Source organism: Salmo salar, chromosome 14 (assembly GCF_965601325.2).
Source record: "Salmo salar chromosome 14, fSalSal1, whole genome shotgun sequence".
NCBI lineage: Eukaryota > Metazoa > Chordata > Actinopteri > Salmoniformes > Salmonidae > Salmo > Salmo salar.
In genome coordinates, this window is record NC_138304.1 from 26,802,398 (window position 1) to 26,821,885 (window position 19,488).

General features: G+C 41.6%; 2 protein-coding genes across 6 annotated transcripts; one reads left to right on the top strand and one right to left on the bottom strand.

The window, feature by feature from the left end:
* On the top strand, window positions 1–4,241 carry LOC106569292 (uncharacterized). Of its 4 annotated transcripts, none has more exons than XM_014140485.3 (6): window positions 1–94; window positions 584–861; window positions 1,093–3,000; window positions 3,698–3,805; window positions 3,889–4,002; window positions 4,134–4,241. In XM_014140485.3, exons 2-6 carry the CDS (start codon window positions 591–593, stop codon window positions 4,163–4,165), a joined length of 2,433 nt encoding a protein of 810 aa, XP_013995960.2. In that variant the 5' UTR covers window positions 1–94; window positions 584–590; the 3' UTR covers window positions 4,166–4,241. The 4 variants fall into 4 exon arrangements, with proteins under 4 accessions (XP_013995960.2, XP_013995961.2, XP_013995959.2 ...); XM_014140486.3 differs by lacking the exon at window positions 1–94 and adding an exon at window positions 179–305; XM_014140484.3 differs by lacking the exon at window positions 1–94 and adding an exon at window positions 322–377.
* A 5,817-nt stretch (window positions 4,242–10,058) lies between these two features.
* gad3 (glutamate decarboxylase 3) lies at window positions 10,059–19,471 on the bottom strand. 2 transcript variants are annotated; one of them, XM_014140427.3, is made up of 15 exons: window positions 19,327–19,471; window positions 18,618–18,764; window positions 16,432–16,674; window positions 16,180–16,270; window positions 14,158–14,270; window positions 13,813–13,928; window positions 13,647–13,726; window positions 13,502–13,556; window positions 13,089–13,205; window positions 11,810–11,874; window positions 11,508–11,586; window positions 11,220–11,369; window positions 10,982–11,089; window positions 10,796–10,885; window positions 10,059–10,618 (listed from the first exon to the last, which is right to left on the bottom strand). In XM_014140427.3, the coding sequence occupies exons 1-15, from the start codon at window positions 19,421–19,423 to the stop codon at window positions 10,421–10,423; spliced, it is 1,749 nt and encodes a 582-aa protein (XP_013995902.1). In that variant the 5' UTR covers window positions 19,424–19,471; the 3' UTR covers window positions 10,059–10,420. The 2 variants fall into 2 exon arrangements, with proteins under 2 accessions (XP_013995902.1, XP_013995903.1); XM_014140428.3 differs by lacking the exons at window positions 18,618–18,764; window positions 19,327–19,471 and adding an exon at window positions 18,404–18,490.
* Between the last annotated feature and the right edge of the window lie 17 nt (window positions 19,472–19,488).

A 19,488-nucleotide genomic window follows, 5' to 3' on the forward strand; every position in this document is an offset into this window, starting at 1 on the left:
ACAAGCATGCTCCAGACCTCGTAGGATAAGAGTTGAATACCCCTGGTCTAACCACTAGAAACTCAAGGACAATATGGACACCAATATAAAATAAGTATACTATATGAATACATTTTGTAAAAAGTTATTAAAGTGTAAATGACCAAAGATTGCTATGGATTACCTGTTAATTATCTAAATTACCAAGAATCCCAGTAACTTTGGTAAATTACCGGTAGCTTTGCAACAGGTGGTAAACCAATCCAAATAAGGAACTGTTTTTCAAACTGAAACCACACCTCTCATAATCATCTACTTAATGCCAGGTGTGTCTAGTATCCACTTTCGATCAGCGTGTTAGGCAATGCAAGTTGATCTATTGTTTTGGTGGTGATCAGGTCATTTCTTACGTTTGTGTGCTCTGTTTTGGAGTTTTTTTTCTTATTCAGGGCAATTGGAGTTAATTATTGTAGTGTCACCATTTGTAAGATGTACCTATTATTCAATGAAATTGATTGAATTCAGGTCATTAATTAATCAAAATGTCAGACTTTTCATTGATTCAATGTATTTCCTTATAGTTACCATCTCTTTCTTTGCCTAGTTGAGTTATGGCAGCAACCCCGTTTGATAATGGACAGCATGGCCGACATGCGGTAGCAAGGCCCCTTGGGCCACGCCAGCCAGTTCGTCAGCCTAACCCTGGTACACGGCACCCAGTGCATGGACCCCAAGGAGTAGGGCCTCATCTGACCGAACATCCGACCCATCATGTGCACCAGCCTCGACCCTACTTCTACGTGCAGCCTGTGCAGCCCCCTCCTCCTCCCTTCTACCAGTGGCCCATGCCCTACAACCCATACTCTGGCTTTCCAGGGATGGGTACGCTTGAATCCTTTTTCATACTCCGTAGTATTAAAGCTATGAAATGTTTAGTCTGGGTGTATAAAGTAATGATAATTAAACCAAATGTTTGTTCTGATTAATCTACTACATTGTACAAACTCAAAATGTACACCTCCATAATTTGAGGAACCCCATGTTTTTCAGCTGTCTTTTATTTATTAATTGATTCAATTCAATGATACTCATCTCTTCTAATTCTGTCTTTAGGTTACGGTATGCCGGGTATGGTTATGCCACCGTTCCCTCGCCACCCTTACATGGAGGCTCCAGGTTATTTTCTTCCCCATGCCCAGCTGCACCCTGCTGAGTACAGACAATACCAGTTTCCTCCTGCTGCCATGGTCTACCAGAACCACAACAATAGGTTGAGAACATTTTACCAGAACACCACACCCAGAGAGACGGTCAACTCCGAAGTACAGACTGAACCACCACCTGAAGCGGAGAAATACTATGCTGCCCCTCTGGCTGGGTCAGACTCTGGAAGAGGCACCAACTCTACCAACTCCACCACCCCATCCTCGCCAAGCTCCAATGCAGAGAAACAGAGCTGCCTGGAAGTAGAACCTAATTCCCCCATTGCCTTCAAAACTGGATTCCAGGGGATAGTGAGCGGCCAGGGTACTGGCACAGACCCACCTGCAGGAACCAAGACCATCCACTCACGTAGGACCTCTATAGAGGCACTGGGGAAGCCTGTCCATGGTGGAGGCCACCTAGTGCATCATGATGTGTGGTCAGTTAGCTCTGCTGATGGCATGGTCCCCATGTGTAGCTCCTCTGACCAGGAGGATGAAGTTATCATGGCTGAGAGGTGTGCGTCCTCCTCCTTCCCAGATGTGTTGATCAGTGGAGGTTCGCCATCTTCCAAAATAGAGAGGGCACCCAAATGTGGTCAGACTCTTACCCAAGAAATTACACATGAGAATACCACAGAGGGCTCCAATGTGGTCATGACAGGAAGCTGTGAAGGTGTTCCGAACTTAGACAATTGCCACTACAAAATACTAAAGCTACCTTTTATCTTTCATGATTTGATGACGGAGTCAAAGGTGAATGAGTCTGTGTGGTCAGTGGAGTCAATGGCACCATACATCCCTTCTACAGAGTGGCTGATACAAAATGGACTGATGGCGCCAGAAGATGTGGCACAGAAGTCGTCTGAGAAAGTTTCAGCTGATCAAAGCCAGATGTCCTTTCATTATAGGCAGGTACCGAAAAAGTTGAATGCGTCAGTATGGTCAGTGCAGTCGTTGGCCCCGTATGTCCCCTCCAAGGAATTGCTGATAGAGAACGTCCTTATGAATCCTGATGTGGTGACTGAGAAAGAATCTGATCCTGCTAACGTCAATCAAGGCCTCAGAGCCAGTCAGGTCATTGATATAACAGAGAGGAGGAGAAGTCGGCGGTTTTCACTGACTTTAGAAAATGTGAAAGAGGCTGAGAAAATGTCTGTAGAGAATGCTACTCCATGCCAGGAGTCGTTCCACTATAGCCAAATACAGAGAAATGCTAATGAGTTTGTTTGGTCAGTGAAGCCTGTGGAAAAAGCCAGTGTGGATGGTTCACCTATTATGCTCTCAAGCAAAAGTACAATGATCCCAAGTCTTAAAGGATCATTGAATAGCACTCAAGGGTCACTGAAACCCAAGGCTCAATGTTGCCCAAATCTGAAGCCTCTTGAAGTTACAGAGCACAGGGCTCAGAGCCCTCCCTGCTCTCCAGGTGACCCTGAAACATATGCCTCCGAATGTATGGCAGGAGACAAAGAGCCCGGTTACAGTTGTCCAGGTCCCTGCAACCAGGAAATGGAGATTGAAGAGAAGGAGCCTGCCAAACAGACTGGGCCTGTTGTGCCCAGTCGGCAGGGCTGCAAGCAGATGATCGCAGATATTAGGATGCTAACGGTTCCTTCCTCAAACAGACAGTTCAAGATGTGTAGTCTGACGTGTTCAAAGCTACAGGAGAGGAACTGCTCCTGTCATGAGCCGACGCTAAACGTAGAGAGTTTCAGGAAGAGCCCCACAGGCAGACTGAATGAGGGAAATGTGGCCCCTGATCTCAAGCCTCAGGAGCAGCAGTGTGGCATTCCACAGAATCAGAAACGACAGATGGGTAAGAGAGCAAAGCCTATTTTTTTATATTTTTTAAATAATTTCATAAACTGGTCTGAATTACTGTGTGATTTTGATGTACTCTCAATGGTTGAAAAAGTACCCAATTGTCATATTTGAGTAAAAGTAAAGATTCCTTACTAGAAAAATACTACTTGAGTAAAAGTCCAAAAATATTTATTTTTAAGTATACTTAAGTATCTAAAGTATATGTAATTGCAAAAATATGCTTAAGTATCAAAAGTAAAAGCATAAATAATTTCAAAAAGCTTATTATGCAAACCAGACAGCACAATTTTCTTTTATTTTATTTACCGATAGCCAGGGGCACACTACAACACGCAGACATAATTTACAAATAAAGCATTTGTGTTTAATGAGTCCCCCAGATTCGAGGCAGTAGGGATTATCAGGGATGTTCTCTTGATAAGTGTGTGAATTGGGTCCTTTTCCTGTCCTGCTAAGCATTCAAAATGTAACACATACTTCTAGATGTCAGGGAAAATGTATGGAGTAAAACATACATTATTTTCTTTAGGAAAGTATGAAGTTGTCAAATGTAAATAGTAAACATACTTTAAAGTACTACTAAAGTAGTATTTTTACTTAAGTACTTTACACCACTGTGCGTTCTTACACAAATGCACATTTGAAAAGATGCTGGAAAATGACATGTACATTTTACCTTTCTCCTGCAGATTCCAGGAGAGCAAACAAGGCCAGGCCTGGTCATGAATTTGGCGAAACTGGATATGGCCCGAACAATAATAAAAAGAAACGGAGACCATGGCAAAATGGACCACAGGGTATGTTCAACATATAACTATTTTCCACTGTGTTGGTGTTTTCAATGCTGAATACCTGTTTGTGTAATTGGTTTTATCTACAGACAGAACACAGGCACAGACTAACCCATCAAACTCCCTTGGACAGTGGAACACCCAGAGGAATGGCTACCAAGAACGCTGTAATGGGTATTATGGCAGATCTGGTAAAGCAAGAGGCAAGTAGAACCGTTTAATGAGTTCTGATGTCATTTTTGAAAAGACAAGCAGATCCTATATAGAAGATATTAAAATGGCTCAATGATCATGAAAATTAACTATTTTGAATTAATTATATTTTTCTCTACAGGAGCAAATGGAAAAACACAAGGTACTGACTGACCAGACAGAACAAATGACTAAGATATTTTAATAACCCTATTTATAGGCCTACCTACAACAAAATTAAACTTTTTTTTTTTTAAATAATTCCTTGTATTTTGGTCTTTTGGAGTAGTGGAGGCATTTGATATGAAAATGTGGATGGAAATGATTTTTATGTACGCTTGATCACATCCGGACGTGATTGGGAGTCCCATAGGGCGGCGCACAATTGTCCCAGCGTCGTCCGGAGTTGGCCGGGGTAGGCCGTCATTGAAAATAAGAATTTATTCTTAACTGACTTGCCTAGTTAAATAAAGGTTATATATTTATTTTTTTAAGTGGTAGTTTGCTAATGATGACAGCTGAATTCTATAGACGCACACAACAATTCGAAAGTAAAATGTATTCACTGTCAATTGCGAAAGGCACAGCAAATTCATTGTCTAGTAGTTCCAAATGAAGGATGAATTCAGTCTAATCTAAAAAAAAAAAAAAACGCTTTCTGAGAGGGCTGTGAGATGGCCTAATCAACATGTGGTAGGCGCGGACAACTAAATTCGGGACAATTAGTTATTATACACTGGACAGCGTTGAACCAGACAATGGCCCGTCAAATCATCCGGAGGAGCGCAATGCTCAAATCGAACAGTAATCTGTGCCGCTCGGACATGTCAACCAGGCATTATGGTGTATGGTATGGAAACATGCATCTCTTTTACATAAAATACATGTTTGAATTTACAAACTAGTTTTAATTTGGAAGGCAGAAAGCGTTTTTTTATCAAAAGCAATTAGTTTAACATGCGAAAACACCGAATCCTTACTACACGTGCTTAATTACGTTACTTGTTTAGAAAATATTTAGTCGTTTGACAGACCGGGGAGACTGGCTCTCCTCGGTAGTAAACCCGGTTTCAAATCGAACGCGATCTACTTTCAGCTGGTGGAAAACAGGCCCACATGGGCGCCATGGAGAGATTAATCGAACCACCTCGTGTGTGTAATTTGAGAAACAAGCGGGCTACAAGAATCACGTGACAAAACAAGGAACAGACGTTTCCTTGGGACTGGCTCACACTGGCTTCACAAAGTCCGGTAAAATGGTCTGGATGTCGGTTCTTCAGTTGCTGAATGGTAGGCAGTGTGACATTTTGTTGCTGAATGGTACTGTGAAATTCCAAACCTTGTTCACTAGGCTGTCTACCTGCTAAAATTGGCTCTTGTATTCTTGCCTCTGTTCAAGTTAAAAGCGGATTATGTCGGCATGCTCCAATGCCGAAATTCAATACAGGAATTGCACTGCTTTTATCAATGGGGGAAAAAAGGCATACATTTTCATGGCATTCCTTGTTTACATAGGCTTAACTTGACAAATCACATTTTGTCACTTGCGCCGAATACAACAGGTGTAGACCTTAGAGTGAAATGCTTACTTACAAGCCCTTAACCAACAATGCAATTTTAACAAAAAAAGTATTTACTAAAATAAACTGAAGTCAAAAATAAATAAGAAATTGAAAAATAACATAATTAAGGAGCAACAATAAAATAACAGTAGCGAGGTTAATATACAGGGGGTACCGGTACAGAGTCAATGTGCAGGGGCACCGGTTATTTGAGGTAATATGTACATGTAGGTAGATGTAAAGTCACTGCACGGAAGCTGTTAAGTCTTTTGGACCTAGTCTTGGCGCTCCGGTACCACTTTCCATGCGGTAGCATAGAGAACAGTCTATGACTAGTGTGGCTGAAGTCTTTGGCAATTTTTTTGGGGCCTTCCTCTGACTGACACTGCCTGGTCCTGGATGGTAGGAAGCTTGGCCCCAGTGATGTACTGGGCCATACACACTACCCTCTGTAGCGCATTATGGTCAGATGCCGAGCAGTTGCCATACCAGGCGGTGATGCAACCAGTCAGGATGCTTTCGATTGTGCAGCTGTAGAACTTTTTGAGGATCTGATGACCCGTGCCAAATCTTTTCAGTCTCCTGAGGGGGAATAGGTGTATTGTGCCCTCTTCACAACTGTCTTGGTGTGTTTGGACCATTCTAGTTTGTTGATGTGGACACCAAGGAACTTGACGTTCTCAACCTGCTCTACTACAGCCCCGTTGATGAGAATGGGGGCGTGCTCTGTCCTCCTTTTTCTGTAGTCCACAATCATCTCCTTTGTCTTGATCACATTGAAGGAGAGGTTGTTATCCTGGCACCACACTGCCAGGTCTCTGACGACCTCCCTATTGGCTGTCTCGTTGGTGATCAGGCCTACCACTGTTGCGTCGTCGGCAATCTTAATCATGGAGTTGGAGTCGTGCTTGGCCATGCAGTCGTGGGTGAACAGGCAGTACAGGAGGTGACTGAGCATGCACCCCTGAGGGGCCCCTGTGTTGAGGATCAGCGTGGCGGCTCTGTTATTACCTACCCTTACCACCTGGGGGCGGCCCGTCAGGAAGTCCAGGATCCAGTTGCAGAGGAGGTGTTTAGTCCCAGGGTCCTTAGCTTACTTATGAGCTTTCAGGGCACTATGTTGTTGACCGCTGAGCTGTAGTCAATGAATAGCATTCTCATGTAGGTGTTCCTTTTGTCCAGGTGGGAAAGGGCAGTGTAGCTTGCATCATCTGTGGATCTGTTGGGGCGGTATGCAAATTGGAGTGGGTCTAGGGTTTCTGGTATAATGGTGTTGATGTGAGCCATGACCAGCCTTTCAAAGTACTTCATGGCTACAGACGTGAGTGCTATGGGTTGGTAGTCATTTAGGCAGGTTACCTTAGTGTTCTTAAGCACAGGGACTATGGTGGTCTGCTTGAAACATGTTGGTATTACAGACTGTCAGGGACAGGTTGAAAATGTCAGTGAAGACACTTGCCAGTTGGTCAGCGTATGCTCGGAGTACACGTCTGGCCCTGCGGCCTTGTGAATGTTGACCTGTTTAAAGGTCTTACGTCGGCTACGGAAAGCGTGATCACACAGTCGTCCGGAACAGCTGATGCGCTTATGAATGCACGCTCACGTGTTGCTTGCCTCGACGCGATCATAGAAGTTATTTAGCTCATCTGGGCAGCTCGTGGCTGTGCTTCCCTTTGTAGTCCGTAATAGATGTGGCAGGGCTTGCAAACTAACAAGAGTTGGAGCTGGTGTAGTACGATTCAATCTTAGTCCTGCATTGATGCTTTGCCTGTTTGATGGTTCGTCGGAGGACATAGCAGGATTTCTTAAGTGTCCGGGTTAGGTTCCCGCTCCTTGAAAGCGGCAGCTCTACCCTTTAGCTCGGTGCGGATGTTGCCTGTAATCCATGGCTTCTGGTTGGGGTATGTACGTACGGTCACTGTGGGGGCGACGTCATCCATGCACTTATTGATGGAGCCAGTGACTGATGTGGTGTACTCTTCAATGCCATCGGAAGAATCCCGGAACATATTCCAGTCTGTGCTAGCAAAAGTCTTGTAGCTTAGCATCTGCGTCATCTGACCACTTCCTTATTGAGCGAGTCACTGGTACTCTGCTTTAGTTTTTGCTTGTAAGAAAGAATCAGGAGGATAGAGTTATGGCCAGGTTTGCCAAATGGAGGATAAGGGAGAGCTTAGTACATGTCTGTCTGTGGAGTGAAGGTGGTCTAATTAAAAGCCTCTGGTTGCACATTTAACATGCTGGTAGAAATTTGGTAAAATGGATTTGTTTCCCTGCATTATAGTCCCCGGCCACTAGGAGCACCACATCTGGATGCACATTTTTTGTTTGCTTATGCCCTTATAAAGCTCGTTGAGTGCCATCTTAGTGCCAGCATTGGTTTATGGTGTTAAATAGACAGCTACAAAAAATATAGATTAAAACTCGCTTGGGAAATAGTGTGGTCTACAGCTTATTATGATACCTCATAGCAAAACCTATTAGATTTTGTGCACCAGCTGTTATTTACAGATACACACATCGCCACCCCTTGTCTTACCGGAGGAAGCTGTTCGATCTTGCCGATGGACCGAAAACCCAGCCAGCTGTATGTTATCCATGTCGTCGTTCAGCAACGACTCGGTGAAACATAAGATATAACAGTTTTTAATATCCCATTGGTAAGATGGTCTTGATCAGAGCTCATCCATTTTGTTATCCAATGATTGCACGTTGGCTAATAGGACTGATGGTTGAGAAGGATTACTCACTCGCCGTCGGATCCTTACAAGGCACCCCGACCTACGTCCCCGATGTCTCTTCATGCGAATGGAGATTTGGGTCTTGTCAGGTGTCTGAAGTAAATCCTTCACGTTCGACTCGTTAAAGAAAAAAATCTGCATCCAGTACGAAGTGAGTAATCACTGTCCTGATATCCAGAAGCTCTTTTCAGTCATGAGACGGTGGCAGAAACATTATGTACAAAATAAGTTACAAATGACGCCAAAAAACACACAATGGCACAATTGGTTTGGCGCCGGTAAAGCGTCAGTCATCTCCTCCGGCGCCATCATTATATCCACATGACTTTAACTTGCAATGTCATGAATAAGGCTATATGGTACTAGTAATGTGTGCCTATATGTAATATATAGCTATCACATTACAGCTCTATCCAGGTGTTTTTTTTGTTGACCGAAAAAGTCTGTGGTCTAACTCACAACTGCTTCTTTAACTCAAATTCAACCTGGACAGAGATTGCCTTGAAAAGAGATGTGCAGCAATGTCATTCAAACTTTACCTAAGGCTGCTGAGTGATTAAAGGTCTAGCAGTAAAGTTTGCGCATTAGCTAGATTTATTTATTTATCCTTACACACACACACACACACACACACACACACACACACACACACACACACACACACACACACACACACAGATTAGACAGGCAGCCCAATCAGCTCTGAAAAATATCTGATTTGATTGGTCTAAAGACAGGTATTCCACCAATCATCAGATCTTTTTCAGAGCTAATGTGATTGGTCGAAAGGCTGATTGGTGGAACAAGATCAGAATTGTGCAGCCTTAATGCTACTGCTGTTTGTTTCTGACACCAGTGTTTTGGACAGAGCTCAGTGGGCAGGATATGACCAAGTAGTCGTTTTCCTTTTTAAGTATGAGTGATTTAATGAGGATTACTGAATCACAAACTGACTTCTCTCTAATAGGGTAGATGGAGCCAGACATGGATTTAACTAAGTACTGTGACAACACAACTCTAAAGAAGAGGCGAGACCAAGAGCATGAAATGTCTGTGAGTCTCCCTCTGGATGTGCAATAATCCCTAATCTGCATATTCATACTGAGGGAACAAGACTGTGGTTTGACATCTTGTGCCCGTCATTGACACAACAGACCAAACTCATGATTATGGAACCTGTCTCACAACAAAACTCCATGTTAGAATGTCAGATCTGTCTGAACTGCTACAATTTGCAGCACAGGCCCAAGCTCCTGGACTGTCAACACACCTGCTGCTCTGTGTGCTTGACCCAGATGAAGATGAGCCTGAGTGAGCTGCGCTGCCCTGGTGTCGCTCTGTCACCACCCTGCCACCTGGGGTCTCCGTCTCCCAGCTCCCAGATGACCCGGACACTATGGCCGTCATCTCTGTCCCATCCCCCCCAGAATACACACCTGTCTTCTTCAAACAGCTGCCTAGTAACACCTGCTACCTGTCTATAGACCAAGAGAGGGCTACAGTGCCTGGTGAACATTCAGGTAGGCACCTACTGGCTGGGCAGACAAAGATGTCTGACGAGGGAAGCCCAGGGTTGGGGGAGGAACATAGGGAGAGGAAGGTTGTTGTAAGAGCTCGTTCACGACCAGGGCAGGCTTAGCGGTTCTTCTGGGTTTTGTCCTCTTACTTGTGTACATTGTACTGTACAACATGCAGTATTTGTTCAATTGTTTGTTTTCACCTACAGATGGTGTTGGACATTTTAGGCCACACACAATGACTATATGATTGTTAAACACTTTAATAACCCATCGGTTAATACAATTACAGCAACTGTTGCCTACTTAACATTGATATTTTAAAATGTCAAACTTGAGAAATTAAACCATGTTCATTGTCCTGTTATATACAATATTGTTGTACACAAAATGTATGTAGAAATCAACTGACTACAGTATAACTATTACCTGATAATCTGAAATACAAATATTTATAAAGAAATGAATATTTACGCAATAAAACATGAGAATAATTCTAAACACATGTTTCAAAGTTGATCTGAGCCACAATCTGATTCATATAGTGGTCTAAATCCTGATTCATATAGTGGTCTAAATCCTGATTCATATAGTGGTCTAAATCCTGATTCATAAATCGGTTTCAATCCTGATGCATATGTCATGACCAAGAGAAGCGATCTCCTCCAAGAGGTAGTCCACATCCTCTGTCTGTGTGGCTGGGTTGGAGAAGACACATCGGAAGAAGTTAACTTTGTCTCCAAGCGGCTGATAACCAATCATGGCCATCCCCTGCTCCATCATCTTGGCTTTGATCTTTGGTGCCACCTTAGAAACCAAACAGTTATTTAGCTTTGTATGAACTGATGTCATAATGTGCTGGTGCTAGTAATGAATGATTACAGATACAGTATCTGCAGAATCTAATGGATAAAGAACCGAAAAGGTTGAATTAAGACGCATCTAATATATCACTAACATTAGAGATCCAAGGTGTAGCATTACCTCATGGAGTCTCCTGTTCCTCTCAGGACCTGGTGGCATGTTCCTCAGACTTGGTGGGATGTACCAGAAGCACACATTGCTGTGTTCAGGCTGCATTGGGATGTATCACAGATAAAAGGCTAACAACGATTCATCTCACTGAGGAATTATTCAATAACTACAAGGAACTTTAAAAAACAGACTTACTTTGCTTTTGAAGACGAGTTCAAAGTCTGGTCTTTGATTGAGTTTGTCGAACAAGTGCTCAGCATTTTCCAAACATTTATTGACCTGTGATCCAAAGCCTTCTGAACCCTGAGAAGAGAAATATATATAGTATATATATATAAAACACTATAAATGTATCAAGGTGGGAATGAAATTAGTTTTATTTGCCATTTGATAAATAAATAAATATATAAATCCATGTGAGTATGTTACATACCTTGGCCTTCCACATGAGCCAGAGCTTGAAGACATCAACATGCCTGCCACACTGAATGGTCTTGTCTCCGGTGTCATAAGAGGTGTCGTAGTGCTTGTCAGTTTGGAAAAGGTATTCAGCACACATCTGATTGCAGTCTTTCAAGAGGCCCTGTGAGTGAGAAACCACTGACTACATCTTGTATGTGTATTTCTGAATGCGTGCATGCATGTGTGCAAATTGTAGTTCAGGATGGAATATTTCGGTAATCTTGATTTTTTTTTAAATTCATAGCGTTAGACTACACACCCTTTTCTTCACCAGTATGGCTGAGCATTGCAGCGGAGCACCCATCATTTTATGAGGGTTCCAAGTCACAGACCAGGCTCTGTAATAAACATAATTCAAATAGACCTGCATGTAAGATCCAATCAAGGCAGAACTGTTGAGGGTCAATTCCATTTCAATTGTGAATGGAAACAGTACCCCCCCCCCAAATGTAATTGATCCTGGCTGTACGGTAGAGTGAAATTCAGCAATTATTATCTTTTCTGAGAGCTGTAGATTTTGGGTGTCCTCAAGTCTCTGTTCTCTCTGGTTACTGTACCTACCGTTCAATCCCTTGTAGTTTCACACGGTGCAGGTTGGACATCAACAGTCCTCCGCCCCAGGCTGCCTGTTAAGAAATAAAGATAATTTTACTCTAAATACAATCTTTTTATATTTTATATCTTACATACAGGGTTGTACAGTAGGTTACTTTCTAAATGTAATCCGTTACAGTTACTAGTTACCTGTCCAAAATTGTAATCAATAACGTAATGTGATTACATTCAGTTACTTTTAGATTACTTTCCCCTTAAGTGATATTAGAAGAAGACAAAAATGTATTACCAATTGCAGGATAAATCAATGTTAAAGTTTACATAGCTGGCCATAAATTGATGTTAAATTTTACTTTATGGGTTGGTTATGTAGGCTTCTTCTAACCCATCACTTTCTACTACATATAATAATAGGATTAAATTTTATATATATATATATATATATATATACACACACACACCATTTATAAGTCTAGAAATGGATGTAGCAACTACAGATTGCCCCTTTAAGTCTATCAAAAGTGTGTGAGATTGAGCATGTCTCCATTAGGCCTATGGATTTATTTATTTTTTAACAGTATGATTTAGCAAAAAAGCCCCACATTTATTCCATAGGCTGGGATCCGCACTATGCAGATGCTGAAAGATTGCAATTTTCACAGGCTGTCCATTGGTTTCAAAAACTGATTGATAGGCAGCTTAAACTTCTTGAATTCAACCATTATTGGGTTCAAACACATTTAGATTTGTGAACAGCCATTCACAACAACCACAATCCGTAAGGTGCAAATAGCTAAATCAGAGGGCAGCAGTGTGATTCACATCAATGCGTTATGTACAGTAGATATCAATAATACGTGATATCCATATCGCTGTAGACTACACCACTGCTGTCATCCTCCAAGCGTGTATTTAAGTTTATAATGTTTGGATGCTGACAGCAGTCGCACCATTAGAAGACATAGCTTAGACTGTAGCCCACAAAAGCCTGTTCCTGATCTTTTCCCGCGTTCCGTCAAACACATTTATTGTGTTGTCATAGTGGTCTCTGACTTGTCAGACTCGCTCAGGTGGAACAAACTTGAATTTGCGATTACATGTAATCTGTTACTCCCCAACCCTGCTTACATATAAGAAATTCTTATGGGGACGGTTTCCCAGACACAAATTATCTTTAGTACTGGACTAAAGCATGCCCAATTAAAATATATTTTTTTGTCCTGGATAAGGCTAAATCTGTGTCCGGTAAACCATGATGGATAGATGGATGTTAAAAGGTAAATACATCAACATGCAGCCAGAGTCCATGGCTCTCACAGATGTCTGCGATGGCATTGAGAGGATCAAAGGCTCCGTACACAGTGGTGCCTGCTGTGGCATTGACGTAGAATGGGACACAACCCTGAAGAGAGAGAGAGAGATGACAAGAATCATGATGAATGTATTGACCTGTTCCTGTGAAATAGTCCCTGCCACACACTGGAGCTCTGGTAGCTCATTTTAGGCACCAGACAATGTTGTTGACTGGTAAACAGAAATTCTGATTTGAGTGTATTATGTTGGGGGTATCTGTTTCATCCTAATTTGACTAAATCCTTCACTGGCTGAAAATACTGTGTACAGGTAAGCTTACATGTATTTAATTCACAAAGCCCTTTACACCTCAGTTTGGCAAGAGCAGACTCATTCATCCATTACCTGATCTTTGGCAGTAATGATACTTGACTCCAATTCTGCAGGGATCATCTTTCCCCTTGAAGAGTAAAAAAACAACATCACCCATTTAGCTCTGATGATATTGTCAACATTCACAAATGCAAATCATTCTCCCCTCCATGCTTACCGGTCATTACATTTCACCACCACAACATTTTCACTTCCTATCCCAAGGACTGCTGCAGATTTTTTGACTGAATAATGACTCTAGAGTAGGGGAAAAGTATTTGTCAGTACATGTTTATAGATAATATGAATAAGCATGACCTAACATGAATACTGGTGATGCGTACATGTGCTGATGTGAAGAGGATTAGCCTGGGCAGAGCAGTCATCCCTTTGGTCTTCACTTCAGGGAAGAAGTGGTATCTGGCCAGTAGTACACTATACAGATTGGACATGGTCCCACCTGAGGAAATATATACATATTGTACTATAGATGGATATCTCACTAAGAGATTGTCTTAATCTTATCATTTCATTCAACTTCATAACAACTAAACAATATATCCAAAATTAAGAGTACAAAATTAATCAATTCAATGAAAGTAACAAGGATAATTGTATCACAGTGTATGTTTGTCATTGGCTACATTGTTTGTATCGATAGTAAGGTCAGAATGCAGCTAACACTGTACCTGGACAGAAAACACCATCCCCCTCTTCCTCTGACCAACCCACAATCTCCTGCATCTTCCTCAGTAGAACCTCCTCCATCAGAATGAACACTGGGGACACTTCATAAGTAAACCTAGAAAAAAGGTTTTACACATTGTTTTACACTAACTCATATTGCAGAATGACATTTACCAGAGAACAGATCACACCGTAGGCCCTAAGTCATCTGGGGCCGTATGTGTCAAACACCTCAGCGTAGGAGTGCTCATACAGTGGGGGGAAAAAGTATTTGATCCCCTGCTGATTGTGTACGTTTGCCCACTTACAAAGAAAGGATCAGTCTATAATTTTAATAGTAGGTTTATTTGAACAGTGAGAGACAGAATAACAACAAAAAAATCCAGAAAAACGCATGTCAAAAATGTTATAAAATGATTTGCATTTTAATGAGGGAAATAAGTATTTGACCCCTCTGCAAAACATGACTTAGTACTTGGTGGTAAAACCCTTGTTGGCAATCACAGAGGTCAGACGTTTCTTGTAGTTGGCCACCAGGTTTGCACACATCTCAGGAGGGATTTTGTCCCACTCCTCTTTGCAGATCTTCTCCAAGTCATTAAGGTTGAGGCTGACGTTTGGCAACTCGAACCTTCAGCTCCCTCCACAGATTTTCTATGGGATTAAGGTCTGGAGACTGGCTAGGCCACTCCAGGACCTTAATGTGCTTCTTCTTGGCAACAAAGGAGTGGCTCTTGGCCGTGTGTTTTGGGTCATTGTCATGCTGGAATACCCATCCACGACCCATTTTCAATGCCCTGGCTGAGGGAAGGAGGTTCTCACCCAAGATTTGACGGTACCTGGCCCCGTCCATCGTCCCTTTGATGCGGTGAAGTTGTCCTGTCCCCTTAGCAGAAAAACACCCCCAAAGCATAATGTTTCCACCTCCATGTTTGACGGTGGAGATGGTGTTCTTGGGGTCATAGGCAGAATTCCTCCTCCTCCAAACACGGCGAGTTGAGTTGATGTCAAAGAGCTCCATTTTGGTCTCATCTGACCACAACACTTTCACCCAGTTGTCCTCTGAATCATTCAGATGTTCATTGGCAAACTTCAGATGGGCATGTATATGTATTCTTGAGCAGGGGGACCTTGCGGGTGCTGCAGGATTTCAGTCCTTCACGGCGTAGTGTGTTACCAATTGTTTTCTTGGTGACTATGGTCCCAGCTGCCTTGAGATCATTGACAAGATCCTCCCGTGTAGTTCTGGGCTGATTCCTCACCGTTCTCATGATCATTGCAACTCCACGAGGTGAGATCTTGCATAGAGCCCCAGGACGAGGGATATTGACAGTTCTTTTGTGTTTCTTCCATTTGCGAATAATCGCACCAAATGTTGTCACCTTCTCACCAAGCTGCTTGGCGATGGTCTTGTAGCCCATTCCAGCCTTGTGTAGGTCTACAATCTTGTCCCTGACATCCTTGGAGAGCTCTTTGGTCTTGGCCATGGTGGAGAGTTTGAAGTCTGATTGATTGATTGCTTCTGTGGACAGGTGTCTTTTTTACAGGTAACAAGCTGCGGTTAGGAGCACTCCCTTTAAGAGTGTGCTCCTAATCTCAGCTCGTTACCTGTATAAAAGACACCTGGGAGCCAGAAATCTTTCTGATTGAGAGGGGGTCAAATACTTATTTCCCTCATTAAAATGCAAATCAATTTATAACATTTTTGACATGCGTTTTTCTGGATATTTTTGTTGTTATTCTGTCTCTCACTGTTCAAATAAACCTACCATTAAAATTATAGACGGATCCTTTCTTTGTCAGTGGGAAAACGTACAAAATCAGCAGGGGATCAAATACTTTTTCCCCCCACTGTAAAGGATCAGATCCACCCTGTCTATAAGATCAGAACTACTACTCTGAGAAGCTTGATACATACTGTTCTCTGGTAAATGTCAGATATGTTATTAGGCAAATGTCCTTCTGTAATATGAGGGCTTAGTGAGAAATTAGATCTTACACCTTAGGGATAATGTAAATCTTACATGTTTGTGTTGGCAGTAGATGTTAGCCATTCCCCGGCCAAACCGATAACATCCAGCCCTGATGACAGCTGATTGAAGAAGCGTGGGTGACCTAGGGACAGATGAGGACATTCTGGAACATTATACTAATCTATAATGTCAGCCATTGCCTGGACAGAAACAATGACTTACTGGTACATGGAGTACATGTTTTGTACCTATAGTACATTTTTGGTAAATTTTCGGCAAAACAGTCGACAGCTCTTACGGTACCTGTTTTGACTCCATACTTCAAGGTATCCCTGCAGTCGACCAGGAGTTGTTCCAGGTTCTCGGGCTGGTCTGGGAGCTCCAGACTGAAGCCCTCCAGGCCCTCTCTGAGTTGGTGAGGGTGGTGGAAGTCCAGGACTTTGGAGCTCCGTCTGAACGACTTGCAGACATAGCTGAGGAGAATGTTCACCAGCTCTTGGAAGAAATCTTTGGTTGTGTCCTCACCACTGAGAGCAGGGAGTAGATCTAAACATAAAGGGACACGGTCAGGGCTCATTTTTTCAATGTTAGCAATTGCTCCCAACTTGCAATAGTTTGTAGGAGCACCAGAAAATGAGATTAATTTAAATTGCAGCCAAGTTGTGCATATGGAACATTTCTTGAATTTTTTATTTCAGCTCATGAAACATGGGACCAACACTATCCATGTTGCATTTATATTTTTGTTCAGTTTATATATATATATATATATATATATATATATATATATATATATATATATATATATATATTCGCTATACACAGTGCATTGTGAAAGTATTCAGACCCCTTGACTTTTTTTCACATTTTGTTACATAACAGCCTTATTCTAAAATGTATTAAATTATTTCCCCCCCTTTAATCTACACACAAAACCCCATAATGACAAAGAAAAAACTGGTTTTACATTTTTTTTTAGCAAACGTATTACAAATAAAAAACTAAAATACCTTATTTATATAAGTATTTAGACCCTTTGCTATGAGACTCGAAATTGAGCTCAGGTGCAGCCTGTTTCGATTGATCATCCTTGAGATGTTTCTACAACTTGATTGTAGTCCACCTGTGGTAAATTCCACCCCTTTATGTTAATTTAGTCAAATACGCAAATACTCCCAGTGTATTCATGCAAATGTAGCACATCATTTTCTTTATTTTAACACAAAATATTTTAAAAAAAATACTTGATACCATTAGAAAATGTACATATGAGTGCATCCTAAGAAAAAAAGTGAGATTTTACAATATATTGAATACATGAATTCCCATCAAAATCCCTGAACTACAGTCATTATATATATCTATGTCAGTAAAATGTTTTATGTGATATAATTCAGTCAATATTTGATGGATTTTAAAATGTCTAAACGTTTGGAGTATCTTCCTCCATTGTCAAACTGTTTCATTAATTAGAATTGTTTTTAAAACATTTTAACAAACAACATCTCAACCACCTAGTGGTTGACTTCTCCCTAACCATCAAAATAGAGCCTATAATCTCATAGGGACGTACATCACTATCATCATTGGTCATCTAGCTAGCCAGCAGGGTTGCATTACAGATAGAATAATTAGACAGATATTTCACCGGATGTATAAATCTGAAGCATTCGCTTGTCGTTTCCACTTACTACCAAATATGGTAGTGAGAGGAAAGTTTGTTGCCAGCAGTGGGAGATGGAATGAGATTAATTTTTGGTCTACATTCTGCAAATTTTCTCATCGATGAAACATTTGATCTCAATACAATTTTAGGTTCCCAAAAATAGAATATGTTACGAAAAGAGTGGACCAAGTTCAGTAGACTTTACTATTTGCCAAAGTAAAAAAAAAAGCGTTTAGAAAGAGTGCATAGACAAATTCAGTTATAGCACCCGGATACTTGACAGAGTAGGGGTTCCCTAACGAAAATATGCGCTAGCTCGTGCTTGGCTCTGCCCACTATGACTCATTTGTTAACGTTTGAAACGACTGGCTGTGGTCTCTTGTTTTTATAAAAATCTTTGGTTGCATCAGTTTCCATTGGACTAGACCAGAGTTTGCTAGGCTGGCAAACTATCTAACGCCGGTTAGCTAGCGAATGACGATGGATACACAAGCAAATGGTACAGAACTCATAACAACATCATATTTTGACATTGTAGTGGCTATTTCTGTTTTGGTTTTTTTACTTGGTGACATTTAGAATATAATCTTTGTGTATGTATTTATCTACCGTAATCCGGTTTCAGCATGAGAAATCATTGAAGTCCCACATTCCACTGAGGACCTGCGCAGTCACGGATACGGAGCCTCACAAATAAAACATCTGGTCACGGATTAGGAGCCACGCTGTATCTCGCGGGAATTTGGGATTTTGTCAGTCATTTTTCATACCGAAACCGGATTAGATACATAAATGCCAACATATGATGTTGGGCTAGTTTTACCTTTGCTGTAGATGCAACTGAAGTCCTTGGTTATGCTGCAGGTGTTATCACTTGCTGTCTGTGGAGGGTTGATGTCAGAGGAGTTTCTGTGCTGTTTACTCTCTGCCAAAACCTGCCCACCTGGTTTAGCATTTTCAATGATGCTTTCTGGAACAATTAAACCCAGAGTACATGATGATCCAATACAATATTGACATTTGGAATTCTTTTAATTTTGACATTAGGCCTGTATCCAACATATTTTTTTATTTAACTAGGGAAGTAAGTTAAGAACAAATTCTTATTTACAATGACAGCCTACACCCCAGGACAATCCTTCCCCTAACGACACTGGGCCAATTGTGCACCGTCCTATGACACTCCCGATCACGGCCAGTTGTGACACAGCCTGGGAACGAACCAGGGTTTGTAGTGACGCCTTAGACCGCTGCGCCACTCAAGAGGTCTATGTTGGATATGTTTTTTTTTACATACCATGTGAATCTAACATATTATTCAAATATATATGCTACCATTAATACATTGTCATACTTACAGATATCATAAATGAAAACTTGCCATGCCATTCAAAATACATGGAGTATAGCCAGAAAAAGGCCAGTTATTTTAAATTATATAGCCCCCCATAGAGTTATGTCATCTTGACATAACCCCATAGAGATACCATATAGATACATCTAAATAATTGACGTGCTCATTTGACACTTACCTGGCAGCTGCAAATAATCCATAGTGAGCCCACATATGATTGAGTTCTGGGAGTGAAGTTTGTCCAGTATCTCACTGTTCCACTGCTGCCCCTCCATGAGATACACCTGGAATGGTTTTGTGGAATATATACCCCTTGGAGGAACTAGGCGTGGTGGGAGCA

Excerpts from the sequence above, each read along its gene's own strand:
- gad3 (XM_014140427.3), bottom strand. The coding sequence starts at position 19,423 with ATGGAGGGGCAGCAGTGGAACAGTGAGATACTGGACAAACTTCACTCC. Across the intron at positions 13,929-14,157 it reads GGATGGTGTTTTCTGTCCAG|GTGGGACCATGTCCAATCTG; the intron begins GTACAGTGTTAG and ends ATATTTCCTCAG. Across the intron at positions 11,875-13,088 it reads GACTCTGGCTGCATGTTGAT|GCAGCCTGGGGCGGAGGACT; the intron begins GTATTTACCTTT and ends ATTTCTTAACAG.
- LOC106569292 (XM_014140485.3), top strand. The coding sequence starts at position 591 with ATGGCAGCAACCCCGTTTGATAATGGACAGCATGGCCGACATGCGGTA. Across the intron at positions 862-1,092 it reads CTCTGGCTTTCCAGGGATGG|GTTACGGTATGCCGGGTATG; the intron begins GTACGCTTGAAT and ends TTCTGTCTTTAG. Across the intron at positions 3,806-3,888 it reads ATGGCAAAATGGACCACAGG|ACAGAACACAGGCACAGACT; the intron begins GTATGTTCAACA and ends TTTTATCTACAG.